The sequence below is a fragment of the Chelonoidis abingdonii genome, chromosome 1 (genome assembly GCF_003597395.2).
Source record: "Chelonoidis abingdonii isolate Lonesome George chromosome 1, CheloAbing_2.0, whole genome shotgun sequence".
Lineage (NCBI taxonomy): Eukaryota > Metazoa > Chordata > Testudines > Testudinidae > Chelonoidis > Chelonoidis abingdonii.
Window position 1 is genome coordinate 310,283,487 of NC_133769.1, and position 16,837 is coordinate 310,300,323.

Below are 16,837 nucleotides of genomic sequence, written 5' to 3' on the forward strand. Positions count from 1 at the left end.
TTCAAGGCAATCTAGTTCTGCAGTAAAGGCAGCTGTCATTTTTTATTTTGATAAGACTGTTTATATCAGGATTTTTTCTCAAAAGCTATTGTAGAATTTATAGTAATTATCCTGGCAGACTGCCCATCAGACTAAGTAGAACACTAAAAGAATAACATCTGGGGAGTAGGTAGCTACATTAAAAACAAAAAAAAACTTAATTGATTTCAACTGTGGAGTTTTAAAAAGATGCGTTTGTTACTCACCCAGCTATCACCGCCAAAACGATCCATATTTTCAAAATGTCCAGATTGGTGAATGCTGCTTGGTTGACTTCTGTTTTGTAATTGGTCCAGAAAAGCATTATTTACCCTTAAAAACCAAGGGAAAAAACATTAATAGCAGCAGCTTGTTAAGAGGTTGATAGACTTTGAAATTCAATATTATATGATTTCTGTGAATGACTTTTGGTACTTAAAGTCATCCATGAATCCTTTTGCTTAGTTAAAACAAGAACTGTTGATAATCACAGTTAATTCACGTGATTAACAAAAAATTAAATCGCAATTAAAAAATCTATCATGATTAAATTACACTGTTAAAACAATAGAATACCAATTGAAATCTAATATTTTGGATTTTTTTCTACATGTTCAAATATATTGATTTCAGTTACAACACAGAATACAAAGCGTATAGTGCTCACTTAATTTTTATTACAAATACTTGCACTGTAAAAATAAGAAATTGTACTTTTCAATTCACTTCATACAAGTACTGTAGTGCAATCTCTATCATGAAAAAGATAAGTGAAACTTACAAATTTACTTTGTTACATAACTGCACTCAAAAAGCAAAACAATGTCAAACTTTACGACCTACAAGTCCACTCAGTCCTACTTCTTGTTCAGCCAATTGCTAAGAGAAACATTTACACAAGATAATGCTGCCCACTTCTTAATTACAATGTCACTTGCAAGTGAGAAGAGGTTGGCACTGTTGTAGCAGACATCGCAAGATATTTACATGCCAGATGTGCTAAAGAGTCATATGTCCTTTCATGCTTCAACCACCATTCCAGAGGACATGCGTCCATGCTGATGACACTTGTTAAAAAAAGGAATGCATTAACTAAATTTGTGACTGTACTCCTTGAGGGAGAATTGTACATCTCCTGCTCTGTTTCACCTGCATTCTTAGAGGAGAGGAAAGTGATCAGGAACAGTCAGCATGGATTCACCAAGGGCAAGTCATGCCAGACTAACCTAATTGACTTCTATGAGGAGATAAGTGGGTCTGTGGATGAGGGGAAAGCAGGGGATGTGTTATTCCTTGACTTTAGCAAAGCTTCGATACAATCTCCCACAGTAGTCTTGCCAGCAAGTTAAAGTAGTATGGGCTGGATGAATGGACTATAAGGTGGACAGAAAGCTGTCTAGATCATCAGGCTCAGTGGGTAGTGATCAATGGCGCCAAATGTCTAAGTGGCAGCCAGTTTCAAGAGGAGTTCCCAAGGGTCGGTCCTGGGCGGTTTTGTTCAATATCTTCATTAATGATCTGGAGGAGTGGCGTGGACTGCATTCTCAGCAAGTTTGCAGATGACACTAAACTTGGAGAAGTGCTAGATACGCTGGAGGGTAAGGGATAGGATACAGGGGGACCTAGACAAATAGAGACTGGGCCAAAAGAACCTGATGAGGTTCAAAGAGGACAAGTGCAGATCCGCTGCACTTAGGACGGAAGAATCCCATACACTGTTAACAGACTAGGGACCGAATGGCTAGGAAGCAGCTCTGCAGAAGAGACTAGGTACAGTGGATGAGAAACTGGATATGAGTCACAGTGTGCCCTTGTTGAAGAAGCTAATGGCATTTGGACTGTATAAGTAGAGGCATTGCCAGCAGATCAAGGTACATTGATCATCCCCTCTATTCGACATCTGTGAGGCCTCATCTGGAGTACTGTGTCCAGATTTGGGCCACATAACAAGAAGGATGTGGACAAATTGGAAAGAGTCCAGCGGAGGGCAACAAAAATGATTAGGGGGCTGGAGCACATGACTCATGAGGAGAGGTGAGGGAACTGGGTTGTTTAGTCTGGCAGAAGAGAAGAATGAGGAGGGATTGATAGCTGCTTCAACTACTACAGGGGGTTCCCAAGTGGATGGATCTAGACTGTTCTCAGTGGTACCTGATGACAGAACAAGGAGTAATGGTCTCAAGTTGCAGTGGGGGAGGTTTAGGTTGGATATTAGGAAAAACTTTTTCACTAGGAGGGTGGTGAAGGACTGGAATGGGTTACCTAGGGAGGTGGTGGAATCTCCTTCCTTAGAGGTTTTTAAGGTCAGTCTTGACAAAGCTCTGGCTGGGATGATTTAGTTGGGAATTGATCCTGCTTTGAGCAGGAGGTTGGACTAGATGACTGATGTCCCTTCCAACCCTGATATTCTATGATTCTGCCATATATTTCATGTTATAGCTGTCTCAGATGATGACCCAGCACATGTTGTTCATTTTAAGAACACTTTCACAGCAGATTTCGCAAAATGCAAAAAGGTGTCAATGGGAGATTTCTAAAGCTAGATACATCCCTAGAACCAGGATTTAAGAATCTGAAGTGCCTTCCAAAATCTGAGAGGGATGAGGTGTAAAGTATGCTTTCAGAAGTCTGAAAAGAGCAACACTCTGATGTGGAAACTACAGAACCTGAACCGTCAGAAAAGAAAAATCAACCTTCTGCTGGTGGCATCTGACCAGATGATGAAAATGAACATGCGTTGGTCTGCACTGCTTTGGATCATTTTTGAGCTGAAACCTTCATCAGCATGGATGCATGTCCTCTGGAATGGTGATTGAAACACTAAAGATTCATATCTCTCTTCGTGCATCTGTCACATAAATATCTTGAGAGTTGGCTACAACAGTGCCATGAGAACACCTCTCCTCACTTTCAGGTGACATTCTGAACAAGAAGTGTATTTTTGAATGTCGTTTTCTTTTTAAAAAAATACATAATTCTAGATTCGTACGTTCAACTTTTATGATAAGGAGATTGTACTATTGTACTCCAGTACTTGTATTAGTTGAATTGAAAAATACTATTTTTTGTTTTTACAGTGCAAATATTTGTAACGAAAAATAAATATAAAGGTGAGCACTGCACACTTTGTATTCTGTGTTGTAATTGAAATCAATTAAGAGAGAGATCCGGAATTTTAAACTGGGACTGTTTAGCATGCAGAGAAGACAGGCTGAAGGATGAATAAGATGACTTTATTTACCCTCTCAAAATAAAAGAACAAGGGTATATTTAATAGATTTGAAAGTCAACACTAAGAAAAGGAATATATATTAAAGTGCTCGCTTGCCCATGGAACTCATACTAGCTACCTTTTTTTTATTTTGAAGCCAAGAGACTAGTAGGATTAAATATTTATATGGCTAATAAGAACATTTATAGTCACAGTAGATTGAATACCTATTTTTAAGGAATAAAGCCTTTTTGCTTCAGGGCATAATGCAAACACTATCTGATAGGAGTTAGGAACAGTTACTTGTTTATAGAGGAAAAGTGTTCATAATTATCCACTATGAAGTTTCTTGAACTTTCCTCTGAAGTAAGTGGTACTGGCCAATGCTATAGACAGGACACTGGACTAGATGGACCAGGGATCCAGTGTGGTATGGGAATACTTATGTAAAACCTTGTGCCAGGTTTGGACACCTAATTTGCTTGCACAGACATCCTGATAATTACACATGCACATGGTCATTTACACACTTCACTAGTCATTTGCTAAGGTATTTGCCATGACTGAAAAGATAAGTTAGGCATAGTGACATGCACAGTTCTCTGAAATTCTGGGCCTTAGAGTATAATAGATTATACTCTGATTCCCCTCCAAATGCATCCCGAGAGATCCATTCTGTCTTCAAACCAATAGGTAAGGAACAAAACCCCCTTTTGCAAAAAAGTTACCGCACAATTGTGTAGAAATTGATTATACATGAGTTGTGAGAATGGGTCTCATTGGCTTGTCCGCATGCAAGGTTGATGCTAAAGATGTTACTTGGAGCACCCTCATTGCAATGGTTCCCTAAAGCACAAAATTGCAGTTTCATGAAGTCATCTAGACAAGAATTCAGTGTAAGCCATACCTCCTCTGTTCATTCTGATGCACTTTTGTTCTTTCTTGCTCTTCTTGCTCTCGTCTCAGTTCCAATAATTCACCCTGGGAACAATAAAAGTGAAACCCAAATTTATTTTTTTTTAAATTAATGTAGTTATTCAGAAGACAAACCCAATTAATTACATAATATATTAACCTTAACTAGTGCACTATTTAATTTGCCAAACTTTTACTTAAATTTTAGTTCCTCTGGGAAGCAAGTTTTATTTACAATACCCAATCGCATCCCAAAAAATGTACTTCATCTCCTCTTCAGTCTTCCACTGGACAGCAGGGCGTGTGTCCTCTTGCAAAGGAAGCCGGGGGGGTTCTAAACTCGGATCTAGGGGGATCTACCAGAGGCAGGCGTCATCCAGATGGAAGGTCTTTACCTCTATCCTTCATGGTGGTTCCAAAGACCACTGCTGCCTCCTGATGAAAGTCTGCAGTGATATGACACTATACCATGAAGGAGGAAGCAAGCTTTGGAGGGCCTTGCAGCCCTGCCTCAGCCCCACCCTCTCCCACTCTGTGGCTCTGCCTTCCTGCTGACCTACTGTGGAGGAGCTTCCAAATGGTTAATCAGCCATAGGAGGATGCCATAGAACATGCTCTCCTCCCTTCTGTCCCTCCCTTTGCCCTGATCCTCAGGTTTTGCTTCTCTTCTGCTTGCAGAAGTGGAGGAGAGAACAGGACCTTTTACAACATAGCTCTAGGTTTTGAAACTACCTCTGTCCATTGTTACTGGGACAAAGTTTTGAGGAATTTTATTTATGTACATTTCTTTGTTCCTTAATTGCATACTATTATCTTTGGAGCCACACTTACGCTGTTTTATGCCGAGCCTTTCTGAAGTCAGGCCTCTTGTTATGAATACCTGGCTTTAGAGAGAGTCCATAGCGACCGCTACGTAAATATGCTACGTAAATATGCTCATTCAATTTATTCTTATCTTGCTGTATTGTCTGTGGATACTTGTTTATACCAAACTGAATAGTGTTCTAGAGATAGATCCGGCTGCCCTTAAAAGTAATCCTAAATTATGCAAACTGCTGCTAGTGATATCAGAGGGGCTGTTCCCATGATTATGGCTTACTCAGAAAAGGGTTCCAGAATTGGTTTTCTTACACCCATCTCTGGACTCACACTCTTTCCACCTAGCTGGAAAGATGCCAGGGAAGGAGCTGGCAGTGTGGTACAGTTGTGAATGGTTGTATTAACATTTTAGCATTTATTGGTTAACCTTATCGTTTTCCTTCTTTAGGGTGTCTGTTTCCTGTTCCCAACAAGGTCCTCCTTTGTTATACTATTATTTTGGGGCATAATACTTCATTTGTTGGAGTTTGTATTATTGTCTTTTGTTTCTTGTGCACTGGATCATCCCCCTTCTTAAGAGTAGTTGTATTAGTTATTTTCCAAAGGGATAGCACCCTAGTGTCTTGAGCACAAAAAATAGTCACCTTGGGAGGAGGCACCAGGCATCACAACAGAGAACCCAGGACCCAACTCATATGAGGAGTGAGGAGAAGCCACTACAACTGGCAAATACCAGCTGCAGTTGTTGGAAGGAAGTACACAATGTGTGGCCACTGTTGTGCCAACTTCCTTGCACTTTACAATTTTTAAGGTTATGATGATGTGGCTCTATGGTTTTGTTTATAAATCAGGGTAGTGAGCTGGGCCATGCATGTTTAATCGTTTAGCTCGGATTCATGCCACACCAAGTATCAGGCAGGTGTCCTGGTCAGCCTGATGACTGCTAATGCTAACCAAAGGAACATCAGTTCCATATAACTTGTTCTGAAATGGCTGGGTCAGTACCTTTCCATGTTATGCAACATGCCATCTCTGCCAGCTAAGTTACTGATATGCTAGGGATCTCAAGCCATTACAGGTATAGTCAACAGGAACTGAAGCTACCAACTTTTGCCACTGAAAGGGTTCTTCAAGGGAAAACAGACCTATTCTGCACATTTGCCATAGTAATGGAGCACCGATAATGCTGGAATGTGAACTAAAGTGATGAATTTTACAGAAAGGTTCAGTAACTAAAAAATGAACTATAGAATGAAATAAAAACTAATTTACGAAGAACATTAATAAAAGCTTTGCAGTAAATAATATAATCAATCAATAACTGGATAATGTGTTGTGTATCACTGTTCGTCTAGCCCTAAAAGAAAAGCAAGATTAAGAAATAAAAAAGCCAAGCTTCATTTTCACTTTTTAAATAACTGTTCAACCTGAAAATTAAAATCCAGTATCTGATTTTCTAATGTTTGATTTTTAATGGCATTCATTAGATTTCTGCAAATAGCTATACCTTCAGAAATATACTGCAAGCACATAATACGGTGTTTAAAGTGCCTTGGAAAAAACATTTTAAATCTAGCAATACATATTAAAACCTATTTCCCCCAAAAAATTAACTGACGAAACCTATAAATTTCATAGCTATATTGCATTAGAAGGTGCACACAAAAACAGAATTTACAATTACATTAATAAAATAGCTTGAGGTGGAAGTGAGTTACCAAATCTGAGGGTCAATTATTAGCGCTTTTAAAATATGTACACCTAGAGTAGGTTTACAAATACCTACTGGACAGATTAACGTTCTAATAGCAGCTACTGAGGCAAGGAGTACTTTGGTACTATGTATTAAAACAAAAATTTTGCACTCAGCCCATACTTTTTTTTTTTAGGGAGAGATGGAAATTAGTGAAAAACATAAAAATCAGAAATGTAGTTAGAGAGAGATTTACCTTAGATGTGACTGTGGCCCCAACTCTACAATGACCTCCACACTGGGTTGCCCTGGCCCAAGCTCCATGAAGGGTTCAGGCGTATGCTAGTTTTAAATGAAAAACTATTTCTTCATGGCACAATGTACAATGCCATAGTTATTGATAACATACAAACCCATAACATTTGAAGTTTCATAAGGGTTTTATTTAGGAGAAAATATATGTTGGTAACTGGACAGAAGAGAAAAGGTGCATGCTATGATGGGAAATAAATCAGCTATATACTTTTATTTTATTAAATGGAGGCATATTTATTGAAGGACCTGTACATCCAATTACTGGAACAACAGAAGGAGTATGTGTAAGAGGCAGTGATATGATTTAATGTTTAGAGAAGAAACTGGAAGTCAGTAGATCAGGTTCTATGCCCAGCTCTACCACAGACTCATTATGTGAGCTTGGACAACTTACCTACTCATTTAAGTAATTAGTGCAAACAGGTGCATATGCAGGAGTCGAAGATCTAGTCCATTTTATACTCATTTAAGTCAATTTACATCATATTTATATGAATCTGTATATGTTTGATCGATCCATTCTCTATTCTTTTGCTAAAATAGCAAGTTGGAATACTTTAAAGACATTTTCTCTGAACCATTAATAATTATGTTTGAGAAATCAAGGAAGATAGGTGACGTCCCAGAGGGCTGGAAAGGAGCAAATACAGTACCCGTCTTGGTGTGGAGGAGAGCTGAGGGAATTTTAAGCTTGTCTTCCTAACTTCGATACCCGGAAAGATATCAAAACAAGTTTTTAAACAATCAATCACTCTGTTCAAATCTACAGGTGATAAATAATTGCCAATAAAGATTTGTCAAGAACAAATCATGTCAAACCAACCAAATTTCCTTTTTTGACAGGGTAACAGGCCTAGTGGACTGAAAGGAAAAGGGAGACGCACTGGGCTTAGTAAGGCTGTTGACACAATCCTACTTGACATTCTCATAAGCAAACTATGGAAATATGGTCTAGATGAAATTATTATAAGACAGGTGGCCTTTCAACCAGTTTTGTATTCCTAGAGTAGTTATCTATGGTGTCCAGTTTGGGGCACCACGCTTTAAGATACATATGAACAACCTAGAGAGAGTCTAGAGGAGAACAACAAAATTAAAAGGTGTAGAAAAACATGACCTACAAGGAAAGATGGAAAGAACTGGGCACGTTTAGCCTAGAGAAGAGAATACCATGGCAGGGGGGAAAATAAGACTTCAAAGATGTAAAAGGCTGCTCTAGAGAGAATGGTGATCAATTGTTCTCTACATTCACCAATGGGAGGACAAGCAATAATCGGCTTAGTTTGCAGCAAGGGTGATTTAAGTTAGATATTAGGACAAGCTTTCTAACTATAGGTATGTTTAAACACTGGCATAAGTTGTAGAATAGAGATTTTTAAGAACAGGTTGGACAAAACTGTCAGGAATTATCTAGTATATTTAATCCTGCCTCAGCACAGGGGTTGGAGAGAAGATGACCTTCTGAGGTTCCTTCCGAGCCTACATTTCCAAGATTTTGTTTAAAGACTTGATTCTAAACACAACAGAGGGGAGATGGTGTGTGAAGTATTAGTTCTCTGTTCAGAATCGCCTTCAGAATGTCCCCATGATAGGCTTTGTGAGAACATCTGTGTGAGAGGAGAGGAGAGGAGAGGAAAGGAAAGGAGAGGAAAAGACTATTATTAACCTTCCATAACAGTTGTGTTGCACACGTCCATTCCAGTCTTGATGTGCATGCACCCCGCTTACACAGTCATCATAAATTTCTCTCTCAGTGGTTCCCTTTGGGGTAGCTTGAGCACCCTTTGCTGCCGCATGCTGGCAGTGTCATATAAAGGGCCCAACCAATGCCAAGTCCCCTCAGTTCCTTCTTTTCAGAAAGCTCCGAAGTACAGGGGTAGGAATGGACATGTGCAACATATCTCAAAGAACAACTGCTATGGAAGGTTAGTAACCATTTATTCTTCAAGTGATTGCACGTGTGCATTCCATTCGTGGTGACTCCTAGCCAGTAATATAGGTGGACGGATCGGAGTTCATATAATGGCCTCACTGAGAGGTAGGGCCGCTCTGGAAGGACCTGCTGGGGTGAAAGGATTCTTTTACTTCCTCTACCTGTATGCCCAGGATTAAGGCAATCCTCTAATATTTCTTGGAGTCATCCAGGAGAAGCAAAGTATACATTGTTGAGACTGCCTCATCAGGGGAAGGGGAGGCCAGCAAAAAGTCCTGCTGAGCCGGGTCTTGATATCCAGTACCAGAGTCAGAAACCGGTGCTGCCTCGTGGGTAGGTGCTGCACATCTCTTTGAGGCCACTGAATAGGAGTTCCTGGAATATGGGGGAAAACTCGACAGGTTCCAAAAAGGCCACTGGACAGGCGTAGGCCCCCCAGTGACCTCCCTGGCCAACCACTGGATGGTACTCCTGTGGTAGAGTAATGGTGTCTCGAGGAGGGATGGCTCCAAGAGCTGATGTGGTAGGCCCCAGTCTGATTTGGAGGAAGACTGCTCTCCTTCCGCTGACTATGGAGGTACAGTTCCAGACCGTGCTGGTGACCAGTGCAGAGGTGAAGAGGTGTGCAGAGTGGTGAGCATTGCAGGTTTTTCCTTTGATGATACCAAAGGGAGAGCCAGAGGTGCATTTTTAATGAAACTGTGCGATCATGGGAGACTAGCTTCCCAGATATAGATTGGAAGACAAGTGCTACTAAAATTGATAGGGCCCAGATTTTCCTGGATAACAGATTTCTTCACCAAATAGTCACCAAGAACCAACAAGAAGTGATGTCATTGTAGATTTAGTATTGGTGAGTAGTGAGGACCTCACAGAAGAACTGGTTGTAGGGAATAACCTTGGTTTGAATGATCATGAGCTAGTTCACTAAAAAAAAAAAAAAAAAAAAAAGGATCTGCAACTAGGGTCCTTGATTTCAAAAGGGAAAACTAAAAAACATAAGGGAATTAGTTAGGGACGTGGACTGGACTGAAGAACTCAAGGATCTGAATGTGGAGGCGGCTTGGAATTACTTCAAGTCAAAGTTGCAGAAGCTATCTAAAGCCTGCATCCTAAACAAGGGGAAAAAATTCATAGGGAAGTGTTGTAGTTCAGACTGGATGAACAAGCACCTTAAACAGATTAAGAGAAAGCAGAACGCCTACAAGGAATTGAAGATGGGATGGATCAGCAAGGAAAGCTACCTCTTGGTGGTCAGAAAGTGAAGGGATAAAGTGAGAACTGCCAAAAGCCAAGCAGTGTTGGACCTTGCAAAGAAAATTAAAACCAGTAGCAAAAGGTACTATAGCCATAGAAATAAAAAGAAAAGCAGGAAAAAAGTAGTGAGACCACTAAAAACTGAAGATGGGATGGAGATCAAGGATAATCTAGGCATGACTTAACACCCAAACAAATACTTTACCCTTATTAAAAACAATGAGGCGATTAGGGGAGTGGCAGAGTGGTTAATGGAAATGAGGATATAAAAGTAGGAATTACCACAGCCGAGGCAGAAGTTGAACTATAATAGCTTAACAGAACCAAATTTTATGGGACCGGATAATCTCATCCCAGAATATTAAAGGAACTGGCACATGGATAGCAAGAATTTTTAATGAACTTCTAAACTAAGAGATCATACCCTATCTCTGCGGAATTGCTAATATAGTACCTATTTTTAAGAAAAAGAAAGAAGTGACCTGGGAAACTACAGGTCTGTTAGTTTGACCTCAATTGTATGCAAGGTCTCAGAACAAATTTTGAAAGAGAAAGTAGTTAAGGACAGAGGTAATTGGGATAAAATATAACAGTTTTACAAAAGGTAGATCATGCCAGTCCAAGCTGATAAATCAGATACCTTCTCAAAAAAATTACCAGAGAAAACACACTAGATCTAATCTACCTGGATTTCAGTAAGGCACTGGATAAAGTTCCACATGGGAAATTATTAGTTAAAGTGGAAAAGATGGGGATTAATATGAGAATTGAAAGGTGGATAAGGAACTGGTTCAAGAGGAGGCTACAACGGGTCATACTGAAAGGTGAACCGTCAGACTGCAGGGAGCTTACTAGTGGAGTTCCTCGGGGATTGGTATTGGGACCAATCTTATTTAAGATTTTCAATTACCTTGGCACAAAGTGGTAATGTGCCAATAAAATCTATGGATGACACAAAGTTGGAGGTATTGCCAATACGGAGGAGGACCAGAATATCATACAAGAAGATTTGGACGACCTCAAAAACTGGAGTAATAAAGAAATGGGATGAAATTTAATACTGCAAAGTCATGAAGAACAAGAATTTTTGCTATAAGATGATGAGGACTTATCAATTGGAAATGAGAGGAGGAGAAAGATCTGGATGTATTGATTGATAGTCATCTTGTGATCAACCACCAACGTGAGGTGACCGTGAAAAAAGCTAATGCAGTCCTAGGATGCATCAGGTGAGGTATTTCCAGTAGAGAGACAGGAAAGTACAGTCAAACCTCACAGTAACGCGCCCCGCTATAACATGAAATCTCATATAATGCAATCATAGGTTGGCTCCCCTTTAAGGCAGATACAACTTAGATAATGTTTTCACAGTACTGTACAGTACCAGTGGTCCCCAACACCATTGTAGGGGAGAGAAGCTGCAGCCCCGCGCCTGCCGGGGACAGAGAACTCCAAGGCTGCAGCGCTGGTGCTCTCTGTCCCCAGCAGGTGCTGGCTGCAGCTTCTCTCCGGCTTCAAAAGGAGCCACGGCCCCGCCCCTGCCCGGGACAGAGAGCACTGGCGCCCACAGCCTCGGAGTTCTCTGTCCCTGGCAGGCGGGGGGCCACGGCTCCTTTTGAAGCTGGAGAGAAGCCACAGCCCCGCACCTGCCGGGGACAGAGAACACAGGCGCCCACAGCCTCGGAGTTCTCTGTCCCCGGCAGGTGGGGGGCCGTGGCTCCTCTCCTCTGCTGGGCACTAGGCACTAGGGGCACTAGGCAGTGCACATCAATGCACCGCTTTGGGGACCACTGACAAACTGACTGGTTTGAAACCCCACTATACCTCGACCCTGCATTTAGCGCGATGGAAGTTTTTGGACCCCAAACGTCGCATTATAGCGGGGTTTCACTGTATTAGCACCATTATACAAGGCACTAGTAAGAACTCATCTGGAATACTGTGTGCAATTCTGGTCTCCCATGTTTAAGAAAGATGAATTCAAACTGGGACAGGTGCAGAGAAAAGCTACTAAAATGATCCAAGGAATGAGTCTCTCTCATAAGGTAGGTTTTCCAAAGAGCTTGGCTTGTTTAGCCCAACCAAACGAAGGCTGAGGGAAGACATGGTTGCTCTCTATAAATACATCAGATGGATAAATACCAGGCAGAGAGAGAAGTTATTTAAGTTAAGTGCTAATGTGGACACAAGAACAAATGGATATAAGCCTAAACTTGTTGATGGTCAGTTTAAAATTAGACAAAGGTTTCTAACCATCAGAGGAGTAAGATTCTGGAACAGCCTTTCAAGGGGATCAGCAGGGGCAAAAATCCTAACTGCCTTCAAGACTGAGCTTAAATTTATGGAGGGGATGGTATTATGAGACTGCCTACAATGGCATGTGGCCCATGTGAGGCTGCTAGTAGCAAATATCTCCAATGGCTGAAGATGGGACGCTAGATGAGGACAGCTCTGAATTACTTCAGAGCCGTGTTTCTCAAACTGGGGTTGCCACTTGTGTAGGGAAAGCCCCCGGCGAGCTGGGCCAGTTTGTTTACCTGACCCATCCACAGGTCTGGCCAATCGCGGCTTACATTGGCCACAGTTCGTCGCTGCAGGACAATGGGAGCTGCTGGAAGCAGCACAGGCTGAGGGACTCACTGGCCACAGCTTCCAGCAGCCCCCATTGGCCTGCAGTGGCGAACTGCTGCCAGTGGGAGCCGCACTCGGGCAGATCCATGGACGGGGCAGGTAAACAAACTAGCCCGTCCTACCAGGGGCTTTCCCTACACAAGTGGCAACCCCAGTTTGAGAAACACTACTTCTTTCCCAGGTGTCTGGCTGGTGGGTCTTGCCCACATGCTCAGGGCCCAACTCATTGCCATATTTGGAGTCAGGAAAGAGTTTTCCCCTGGGTCACACTAGCAAAGACTCTGGGGGTGGAGGGCAGGGAGGTGTTCACCTTTCTCTGCAGCATGGGGCACAAGTCACTTGCAAGTTTAAACTAGAGTAAATGGTGGATTTTCCATAATTTGAAATCTTTGAAACAATGATTTGAGGACTTCAGTAACTCAGCCAGAGGTTAGGGGTCTATTACAGGAGTGAGAAGGAGGGGGAAAAAGGTTCTGTGGCCTGCAACATGCAGAAAGTCAGACTAGATGATCACAATGCTCCCTTCTGGCCTTAAAGTCTATGAGTCTACATGGGGCTGGGCTGGTGGTGACCCTGCTGGCTCTCCCATGTCTGCCAGCACCAATAGGACTGACCCTTGAAATGCTAGCAATACCGGCTCTGTCAGGGTTAGAAGCTCCCTGGCAGCCACAAATGCCTCTGGCCTGGTCAGTACCCAGACAGTGGTACAGAGTGGTGCCACAGATGTGGAAGGTGCTCCTTCTGGTTCCAGACTTGACAGTACCAGCTTAGGTGCCAAGGGGTACTTCGGCTTAGACCACTCTACTCTGATCCACATGCCTAACAGACTTCGATGCTGAGGAATCTCCCCCTTTTGGCCATCTGCTTCTTATGTTCTTTCTTAGGTACTGGGATGGTGCGCAGTACAATAGGAGGCACAAAATCCAAATCTAACACTGAGGCACTAGGTGCTAAGTGACCGACCTGGCTCAGATGGAGGTCTCAAGGCCACCTCCACGACTGGAAGCTTTAGTCTGGTGACAATCTTTCTTCGTGTGAAGTTTAAAGTGTCTGAAAATTTGGCAATGCTCCCCTGTATAAGCTTCCACCAAACAGTTTAAGCAACTTGAGAGCAGGTCATGCAGGGGCATAGCAGGCAATGTATGGCTTGACCGAAGCATCCCTCTGCAGCAGAAACAGACCAAAACCCTCAGGTGGGGTAAAACCTACCCAACTGTACTAAAATATTAATAACCAGAATAACACTGAACTATTTACAATACAGTACAAGAGTACACAGTCCACTGAGAACACTTTCAAAAGCAAGATGAGCCGTTCCAGGGACCATTACAGGCAATAAGAAGAAACTGAGGGGGCTCAGGGTTAGCTAAGCCCTTTATACAGCAGAAGAAGGTGCTCAAGCCACCCCAACAGGTACCATTGAGGGAAAAATTTCCAGAGACTGTGTGCACACTAAGAGTGGAATGCACATGTGCAAACACTCAAAGAAGAAATTAGGTTCCTTAGACTACTAAACTGGGCATCATCATCTAAAAAAGGTGTTATGCTGTTTAAATGCAGGGAAAAAAAAAGCAAAAAAAAAAAAGCATAAACTAATAGTTCAGAGCCAACTAGCTGTAAGCCAGGGATTGGCAACCTTTGGCACGTGGCCCACCAGGGTAAGCTCCCTGGCAGGCCGTGTATGGGGAGACTTTGGCAAACCAGTAAAGTGCCTAAAACCACTATGGCTTATTGTTAAAGGCAACCTAGTTAGCAAGCTGTAAAGTGGCCATGCAGCTTTACCAAGGCAGGAGGGGAGGGGGGTTTTGGTGCCACAGCAAGGGCAGCTTGACCCCACGTCCTTCCTGATAAGAATTGTGTTGAAGTTGCTGATACATGCATTTTAAAAGAGCAGGATGTACCCTCAGGAATGTCTATTGGGGTCTCAAGGCTGCAGACTCTGGAAAAACCCATACCTGGTTAATCAATAATCAGAAGAAACCTCTTGCTTGACGATTGAAATTGCTTACTTCAAGGTTCTTTAAGGGACATGTCATTCTATTACTAATGTATAAATAAGGAGAAAAAGCTTGAGATAGTTGGATTTATTTGGGGACCCTTTTGGACTCTTTGAACTCTTCTTCTGGATACACCTTGCGGTCCCCACCGGCAGACAGAAGATTTGGCCACCGGAAGCCTGCCACTGTGTCACTCAAAAGCCACACTCAACTTTGGTAACTATAAAGGGTTGGGGGTGTTTTACTAATCTTGTTGTGGATGTGTGTAAGTACTTGAGACTGATAAAGTGTAGCTTTAAGTGAAAGCACTCATGTTGTCCTGTTTGTGCCAGCCATCTATCAGTTGGATGGATGTCTGCGTCTCCTGATTTATTTCCTGACACCTCCTTGCACAGAATAAAAGTTACTAAGAGCTTTGGGTTGAAAGAACCCCGGGTAACAGCTGGTTTATTTACCTGCAGCATCTGCAAGTTCAGCTGATCGCGGCTCCCACTAGCTGCGGTTCGCCATTCCAGGCCAATGGCGGTGGTGGGAAGAGGTGGCCAGCACATCCCTCAGCCCACGCTGCTTCCTGCAGCCCTCAATGGCCTGGGATGGGAACTGCAGCCAGTGGGAGCCGCAATCGGCTGAACCTGCGGACACAGCAGGTAAACAAACCGGCCTGGCCCACCAGGGTGCTTACCCTGTTAAGTCACGCGCCAAAGGTTGTCGATCCCTGATGTAAGCTTTGTAGATGCTTCAAGCCATATCTGAACTTTGCAGCTTTGCCTATTTGACTACCTACTATTGGTCTGAAGCACTTTTTCCTGAGGAGACCTGGTGCTCATATGCCACAGTAATTAATATGTTTTTTAAAGCTTATTACAGAACATGGCTCAGTACAGAAACGTTATAAACAAACTGTTAACATATTACAGTTACCTTTCTCCGTTGTTCTGCCTTCTTTTCTTGTAGTCTTCTGTTTTCATCCTCCTGGAGTCTTTGCTTATAACTGCGGCTTCTAGTCTATTGCACAGCAGAGCATAAGAGCAATGTATTGACAGAAAATCCCATTCTCAATCTTTATAGAATAAATTAACAAAACTAGTTGAAGATATATCTGATTACTTAGGGATAGATTCATCTAAGTTTAAAAACCAGACATGAGGCTCTTTTGCTAAAAATCCACCATTTAGAAGTTAGGTTATATACCTTTCGTAATTCAATTGCTAGGGTGGTTTGTTCTCCAGAAAGACCCTGTCTGCAGTGCTGTATGGTTCAGACATCTCTGGGGGATTTGTTTGAATGGGAGAAGTCTATGAACTAGATCTGAAATCATTAACAAGTGGTCTGTTTCTGCAACCCTTACTTATAATGAGTCTCAATGCATGATCTCTTGTCATTTGCAGTTATTGGGGGAAATGTATTACTCTTACCTGTAGCAGGGACTGTGTCTTCCTTTGTGTGTATATGATATTTAGCACATTATATTAATATTAAAACTAACTTAGTTTAGTACAAAAAGTTGTGGTGGCCATCATATAACTTGGACTTTAATAAAGGCTTTGATATAATTCTACATAAGATTCTCAAAGGAATTTGATAAATGTGAATCAAATGAAGCTACTGAATGATGGGTACATAGTTTGCTATAAAGGCTGTATGGAGGCAGCAATTATTAATGGGTTCAGACTCGAGCTGGAGGAGCTGTTAGATGTGTCCAGGGAGATTCATTCTGGGTCCAATATTATTTATTACTTTCAGTAATGACTTGAGCAGTTGTGTGGAGAATATATTAATCAAGTTGGAGAACAATAAAAATCTAGACGGGATTGTTCACACTTTGGAAGACTGAATTAAAACGGATTATGATCTTAATTGATTAAATGTGCGGGGGCGGGGGGGGAGAAGAAGAGAAGCCACCAATAAAAAGAGGAGAGTGCCTAAAAAGAAACTGAATTTGTCTACATCCAGTAAATGGGATAAACGTGTACCCAGTGACATTTATGCACTGTAATACAGTAATACCATGGGAAGGATCTGGGAAATTTAAACTGTTTTTAGCAAGA

General features: G+C 41.9%; 1 protein-coding gene across 1 annotated transcript in view; it reads right to left on the minus strand.

Annotated features, from left to right (window-relative positions):
• The window catches only part of EPSTI1 (epithelial stromal interaction 1), an 84,247-nt gene that overhangs the window by 8,732 nt on the left and 58,678 nt on the right, over positions 1–16,837 (minus strand). Inside the window, exons 8-10 of the mRNA XM_032781772.2 lie at positions 15,711–15,794; positions 4,137–4,210; positions 246–351 (exon numbers count right to left, since the gene is read on the minus strand). Of these exons, the coding sequence (XP_032637663.1) occupies positions 246–351; positions 4,137–4,210; positions 15,711–15,794 (264 nt within the window). The remainder of the gene's footprint in view (positions 1–245; positions 352–4,136; positions 4,211–15,710; positions 15,795–16,837) is intronic.